This window comes from Terrapene carolina, unplaced genomic scaffold (assembly GCF_002925995.2).
Source record: "Terrapene carolina triunguis isolate 2854851 unplaced genomic scaffold, T_m_triunguis-2.0 Scaffold50118, whole genome shotgun sequence".
Taxonomy (NCBI): domain Eukaryota; kingdom Metazoa; phylum Chordata; order Testudines; family Emydidae; genus Terrapene; species Terrapene triunguis.
The window spans coordinates 1-7,445 of record NW_020714469.1 but is presented as its reverse complement, the minus strand read 5'-3'; the positions used below and the strand labels follow the sequence as shown (position 1 = coordinate 7,445).

At 50.6% G+C, this 7,445-nt stretch overlaps 1 protein-coding gene across 1 annotated transcript; it reads left to right on the top strand.

Moving 5' to 3' along the window:
• Positions 1-267: 267 nt before the first annotated feature.
• LOC112103042 (zonadhesin-like) lies at positions 268-6,733 on the top strand (the record flags this gene model as incomplete). The annotated part of the gene is made up of 6 exons (XM_026646952.1): positions 268-445; positions 2,308-2,416; positions 2,980-3,071; positions 3,754-3,930; positions 5,241-5,443; positions 6,589-6,733. Coding segments are annotated over 6 exons (904 nt in total), but the record flags the coding sequence as incomplete, so codon positions are not given.
• Between the last annotated feature and the right edge of the window lie 712 nt (positions 6,734-7,445).

The window sequence follows — 7,445 nt, the reverse complement described above, 5'->3', positions numbered from 1 at the left end:
ATTTGATTGGATGTATAGGTCACATGGTGGGTTTCCATTTTCTCATTGGTTGGGTGTGCTTCTTAGAATTAGGCTTCCACTGAGAATACTCAGCACTGGCAGTTGACATTTGCTTTCTGTGAACATTCTGTCATATTTCCTCCAACTTCCCAGTGTGAATGAGAACATTCCTGCCAGTGAACTCGTTGGCTAGACCATTCATGGGCGATTCACTGGGAATTATGGGGGTACTTAGTCATGACCAGATTTTCCCAACGTGTTTTACAGGTGAATGGCACCAGAAGGAACCTGCCTATGGTGATTGAAAACAAGATCAACGTCCAGATCAGTGGGGGCTACGTGCTCTTGGAAACTGATTTCGGACTCTGGGTCAGATTTGACGGCAATCACTATGTGGAGGTCTCAGTGTCCGGTTGTTACAAGGGCCAGCTCTGTGGCCTGTGTGGTGAGTATCCCTGTTCTTGAGAACTGTCAAGTCACACGATCAGGAGCTTTTCAATAAATCAGGAAGTTTGGGGATTGGTTGGGGTTTTTTGTACCGTGTTATGTTTACCCCAGAGTAATCTAGTCTGTACTGTATGGACTGCGGTGTAGGGCACTGGTTTAAAGAAACCATCATTGTTTGGGTACCTGGCAATCATAACTTACGAGAACTCTGGTTACCCAGGCGTTAACTCGAGTGTCAGAAATGACAACTGCAGATGTCATTGTTAACAGGAGAAGAATCTCACATTCAAAACTACAGTCTAAATATTATCCCCGCCCTACCCTGGATGCCTCTGGTCAAGGGCCAGGGCCACTCATATCTGTTTTCTCTCACTTGCATCGCAGCGTGTCTGTCTCTCTTTGATTGGAACTGTCAAGCCCAATCTACGCTTTTCATTTCTTTAAACTTGAAAACGATAATAAAACTTTAAGGCCGTTCTTCTGGCTAAGGACAGATTTCCAAGTCACTGTTTACCAGCTGTCCTGAGCTTTTCTGCTCTGCTGTGTTGTTCCTTGGACTCGCAGATGCAAACTGTCTCAGCACTGTCGTCGTTACAGTCCGAGCACGGGCAAAGGCGTCTCTGATCACTGAGCCTCCTTTTTAGAGCTGCTTTTTGTTGTCCAGCTGCAGTAGAGGTGGGTCTGCTGCAAACAAAGCATTAGAAAATATCCCCTGGGGGACAATGCTGAAGTAGCCGAGGAGATGGACTAGATAACCCAGTGTACGTCCTTTTCATGTCGAATCTCCACAATGATTTGATATTCTTTCTCAAGCGCAAGCAAATGTTGGGTGCTGTGCAGGAGGCAAACCACAGCGAGCCCTTGAGAGTCCAGTAAGACAGAATAGAGCAGATGCCAGACACAGGTCGGAGGCGTGTATTTGATGCAGTAAGGGACCCAGTTCTGATCCAGTGACACAGCAAAGGAGACTCCAGGTTATCGCACGCGGGTGACGAGTGACAAACTCCCCTCTGGAGCGAGCAGAGACCAATTAGATTGCCAGCTGATAAGCCTGGCAATACTTGAACCTCCGCAGGTTCAACAGGGATGTATCAGGGCAGCTGCCCCCTGAGCACCCCCTTCCAACTACTTATTCCCTAGGACCACTTCCTCTCCTCTGGCTTAGGCCATTTCCTTTGCCTTTGCTCCTTCCAGTATTCCTGGAACGGCGTCTTCTGGCTGCCTCTAGGCTTAAAGGGCCAGTGTACCCCGTTACATGGAATAACCGTCCAGCAGCCCAGATGCTTATCGGAAGCTCATCCACATTTCCCTGGGATGAAAATGGGGCTATGAAAAGTGGAGTGCTGGAGTTTAAGGCCAGAAGGGAGCACACGTCATCTACTCTCACCTCTTCTAGGGCAGGGGCCGCCAACACCACCCAGCCACCTGCACATTAAACCCAACTCCTGGAATTCAATTGCAAGAGTAGGTTGTGTTGTGAGGTTTCTGGTTCTCCCTGGATCTGGATGAACTGGAAGTTCCCCGGGGGATGACATTTCCTTGAGTGTTACCCGCATGGCTTTTAAAGTTCAGAAATTATAGAGTTTGAGTGTAAGGGTGCAGGTTAGTTCTTACTGTTCTGTGTCCCATTTACCCCAGTCACTGTGTGATCTGACACAGTCAGAATGCCAGACTACTTGCTCCATTTAATCTACAGTGGGGTCTGAGATGCGTAGGGAGCAATTCTTACTCCTTCCCGGAGAGGGCACTGGTGCACATACACACTAGCCAGTTCCTTACAGTATATTTGACAACCACACGCTAATGTGCATTCTGTAGTTGTGAATTTCACGTATTCTGCACGTTTTTCATTTTTCGTAGGTAATTACAATGGTGATGCAAAGGATGACAACCTAAAGCCGAATGGCAGCACTGCAGGAGATTCCACTGAGCTTGGAGAGAGCTGGCTAGTGGCAGAGAATAACAGCATGTATGTACAGAGGGAAGCAAATCAGTTGGTCTTTGCTACAAAAGCTCTAGGAAAGCGTTCTGCATACTCAGCCACAGGGCGCCCATCCATGACTCCACCACCTGCTCTCCTACTAGGGCTGAGCACAACTCCCGTCCTCTCCAGTACACCCAGGAACCCCCTCTCCAGTTGGCCATGAGCAGGGAGTGAGTGGCTGGCCTGCTCCCATCTGCCTTCGGGCTCTGCTGTCTCCCAGTCCAGGAAGACCTGCTGGTGGGTGGGAGGTCACCTGCTGTCCCAGTCAAGAGCCAGACAGATTCACTGGTTCCTGCAGCAGCTTGTTCCACCCCTAATTCAACTCTGAGCCGTGGAGCACCGCATAGTGCCCAGTGCCGGAATGGGAACCCCCTCCTGTGGTGTGGGTGTGGGGGGCAGAACTCAGCCTGTCAGTGAGCCTAGATTCTGCTCTGTGGCTGTAATAAAATGGTGCCTTCTGTGCAGACATGGCATCGTCCTTTCCAGATCTGGCCCAGGGAGATAAAGAAACAAACATCAAAAGATTTTCTTTCCCTTGCCTTGCCCAGATGCTCCCCTCAGCCAGTACCGGACTGTGACCCCCGGCTGGAGAGTGAAGCGAGGAAGAACACAGCCTGTGGCATGATCACCGACCCGACAGGTACTATGGCAGTGGCTTAGTCCTGGGCAAACTGATTGAAATCACTCCAAATTACAGCATGCACTTGCCTGCACCTGGACCTTGCTCCCTGGGGCCCACGGCTCTGAGTCCCCCTTGAAATGTGTACAGCCCCCAACGCTAAAAGCCGCACTAGATGCCCCAGGAGTTGTGTTCCTTTACCTGCTCAGACTGGATCGTGCATTCACATGGCACCAGGACATGAAGATTATTTGGGAATTGCACTTTGGAAGCCTAGTTCTGCCGCTCCTGCCTGCACAGAGCTCCCATTGACTGGCAGTGGTCCTCATTCCTCCCCTATATTACAGGGCTATCTGAAGAGCTCTAGGCACTCCCTGCTCCGGAGACAGGGAAATAGTGGGGTGTCTCAGATACCAATATGTGGTACCTACCAGGGTGTTGCTAGCTGGATATGAAGAACAAGTGTATCCACTTTGAGTTACATTGTCCTCACCCTGTAAATGGAAGAGACAGGCCTAAGCCAAACAGAGCCAAATCTCACCAGTATTTGGGTGTATTCAGCTCCAGGTTTTGGTCTGGCTGATTATAGAGACCTGGTCAGCCTGCACCGGCCATGGAGCACTGACAGGGGATGGTTAGTGGTGAAGCTCGGCTTCTTCCATCTCATCTTTCTGTGATTCTGTTTCTTTCTTGACTTACATAGGTATCTTCAAGGACTGCCACGCCAAAGTAGCTCCAGAGAATTTCTTGGAAAACTGCGTTTACGACATGTGTCAGACTGAGGGACAGACAGTGTCTTTATGCAATGGGCTGCAGGCTTATGCAGAGTCGTGCACAAATGCTGGGATCTGCAGAGAATGGAGAAATAATACTTTGTGCCGTGAGTGTTGTAATTTATAACTATTAATTTCTTGAATTCAACTTTTTTTTAATGCAAGAAGCTTTTAAAAAATAGAGCTTCCTGTGTCTTCTGATGGCATGGACTTTCCTCTTCCGTAATGCTTTGAAGATGGTCTCTCCTTTCGCTTGTCCTGAGTCTGGTCCAGTTCTACAATGGATCCTGCCAGGTTTGGTATACTGTTCAGACTGAATCTGATCTAGCCTCACAAAGCATCTAAGTATTAATGTGTCTGAGTTTCATGCTGGTAAAATAAGAGCGCCGGAGAGGTTGAAATCCTCTCTTTATCCATAGAGCGTCTACAGTCTGGGGAGCTGCCGTGCAAGCTGTAGTACCCGCGACTCGAGTGAAACTCACCACAGTCCCTTCTTGTCAGTTTAGAGGAAGAGGGTCTGTGTCTCCTCTCACTTCCATGGGTGGGAATCAGCAGTAGCCACAGAAGTCCATGGAGGTTCTCCAGTGTAAAGCTGGAGTGAGCCAGAGGAGAACCAGGGCCACCGTTGCTCCAGTAGCCCATAGAACAGGTGCTGCACAGGAGGCTGCAGGGCTATCTTCCCCCGCCTTGTGTGCACGGTGCGCATCAGCTCTGTTCCGGAGAGATCCTATCGAGGCGATAAACGGTCCCCATTGGAAGGGTCTTATTGGAACCGAGCCATGCGCCAGCAAACTCAGGATCCTGTCTCTGACAGCGCCCATCACCAACTGCTTCAGAAGAAGGTGCAAAAAACTCTGCAATAGGAAGATTTGGAAAAAGAACAGGAGTACTTGTGGCACCTTAGAGACTAACAAATGTATTTCAGCATAAGCTTTCGTGGGCTACAGCCCACTTCTTCAGATGCATAGAGTGAAGTCTCCTCCTTGCCCCTAAATTGTTCGTATGATTTGTTATGTATATTAGAGAAGCACCTACGGACCCCAGCTGAGAATAGGGTGATCAGATGTTCTGATGTTATAGGGACAGTCCAGATTTTTGGGTCTTTTTCTTATATAGGCTCCTATTAGCCCCCACGTCAATAGGTGAAAGGCTGGACTTGTATCCTGTTGCCTATTTCCGATCCCTGGATACAACCAGTCCCCTACCAGGCATCATTTGTCTGTCTGTCTGTCTGTCTGTCATTCCCTGCGCAAAGGGTTTCCACTCTGTCCCTGGAGAAAAACCTCAGCACAGAGCAGTCGCCCTATGCAGAGCGTTCTAACAACCCTTGGCTGTCCTGGAACAAACAGGAAGTTTCAAGAGAATTGCTTTGGGATCTTTTCCTTTCCGTGATCTGGGTTTTTCTTATCCCTTGTAGCAATCTCCTGTCCGGGAGGAAGCCAGTACGAGAGCTGTGGGAGCAGGTGTCCTTCCACCTGCGGGACTCCCGCTGCATTTAGCCCTTGCAGCTCCCTACCAGTGGAAGGCTGTTTCTGTAAGGAAGGCTACGTTCTGAGTGGAGACGCCTGTGTGCCCGAGAGCAGCTGCGGTTGTGTGGATGGAAACAACCACTATCATCAGGCAAGTTATCCTGAGCACCTAGAAACAGATACAACAATCCCCGATTCTTTCAGTGTCACTGTACCTGATTATAATTAAAGAACAGAGACTAACTTCATCTGGGCTCAGGTCAGTGGGTTGAGTGGATAGAATTGTTCATGTAAATAATAACCATTCCTAGCTCTTCTCAAGAGCAGATCTCAAAGCGCTTTACCAAGGAGGTCGGTATCATTATCCCCAGTTTACAGAAGGGGAAACTGAGGCACTGAGCAGTCAAGTGGCTTGCGTAAGCTCATCCAGCAGGCCGGTGCTGAGAATAGAACGCAGGTCTCAGGTGTCCCAGTCCCGGACACCTCCTCCTGGGCCACAGCATCTCACTGGGGAGGGAGCTCATAGCATGGAGAGTATCAGAGGCATTTAACTGTTCCCAACTCCTTTGATTATCCACTAGGGCAGGAGTTTTCAAACTTCTGTTTTGGTGACCCAGTTGAAGAAAATTGTTGATGCCCATGAGGCAATGGAGCTGGGGATGAGGGGTTTGGGGTGTGAGAGGGGGCTCTGCCTCGGGCAGGGGGTTGGGGTGCAGCAGGGGGTCAGGGCTCTGACCTGGGGATGCAGGCTCTGGGGTGGGGCCGGGGATAAAGGGTTTGGGGAGCAGGAAGTGGCTCCAGGTTTGAGGCGGGGGGCTCAGGGCTGGGGCAGGGGATTGGGGCGCGGGGTTGCGGCACGGCCTTACCTCCAGCGGCTCCCGGTGAGCAGTGCAGCCGGGGTGCAGAGGAAGGCTTCATGCCTGTCCTGGCACCGCGGACCGCGCTGCGCCCCAGAAGCAGCCAGCAGCATGTCTGTCTCCTAGGCAGAGGCACGCAAGCAGCTCGGCGTCGCTCTCACCCGCAGAACCCCTCCACCCCCCACTCCCCGGCTTCCAAAGGCTCGGCGCAGTGTCGGAATAGGTAGGGGCTAGCCTGCCTTAGCCGGGAAGCACCGCCGACGGGACTTTTAACAGTCCGGGTGGTGGTGCTGACCACAGCCGCCATGACCCAGTGCCTGACATTCCGCGACCCAGTACAGGGTCCCAACCCACAGTTTGAAAACCACTGCACTAGGGTGACACTACTCGATAGACTATATACTATTATATATTCAAGTGCTTCTCCTTTCTCCAACAGCTCGGTGAAAACTGGTTCACCCACGACGCCTGCACCGAGCGCTGCACCTGCAACAGCAAAAACAACATCACGTGCACAGGCTGGGAGTGTGGCGCGCTGGAGATATGCAGTGTTCAGGATGGGGTGCTGGGTTGTTACTCCCCTGGTGAGTTCTCCCTGAGAAAGGTTCCATGTGTGAGTTCAGTAATTAGATGTTTCTGGTCCAGAAGGGCTTTCTCCAGATACCTTGTCCCTTATGCGATGGCACAGGAAGGAGCTGACGGCTGATTCTTGCCAGTGCTGAGAGACATTCAAAGACAAATCCCCTATCTTGCAATCACTGAGCTCCCTCCCCTGCAGTGGGAGGGGAGCTGGCGTAGACCCTTGCAGGATCACTGGAGTTTGGCCTGAGTAGGGAATGCAGAATCAAGCCCCAAATCACCCAGTGCCACAAATGAAAAAATTGAACTCCAAGGGGTTGATTTAGGAAAATACCAATGGGGGGGGGGAGACAAACCAAAAAATACTAAGAGTCTAAACTGCTCCTGCCAAGTCCTCACACGCAGGGACACACAGGTCATCTGCACTGTGCGGAGAGCGCGCAGCAGCAGGAACAGTTGCTCCTTTTCCTGGCACAGCTCCCAGTTCGCAGGTGTTTGCATAACAGGCGTCTCTGCGGATTCCGTGTCCCTGGATCCTGGTTGCTGTTTGGCTATATGTCATATGCTCTGTGTTTCTAGAATCACATTTCTCACACATGGTCATTTGAAGTCTAATAAAAAGCTATCCAAGGGTTATCCTGTGACACTTTTCATAGAACAGAATAACCAGCCTCTTGACGTAAATTTCTTTGTATCTTTTTCCGGGAGAAGCCCCGA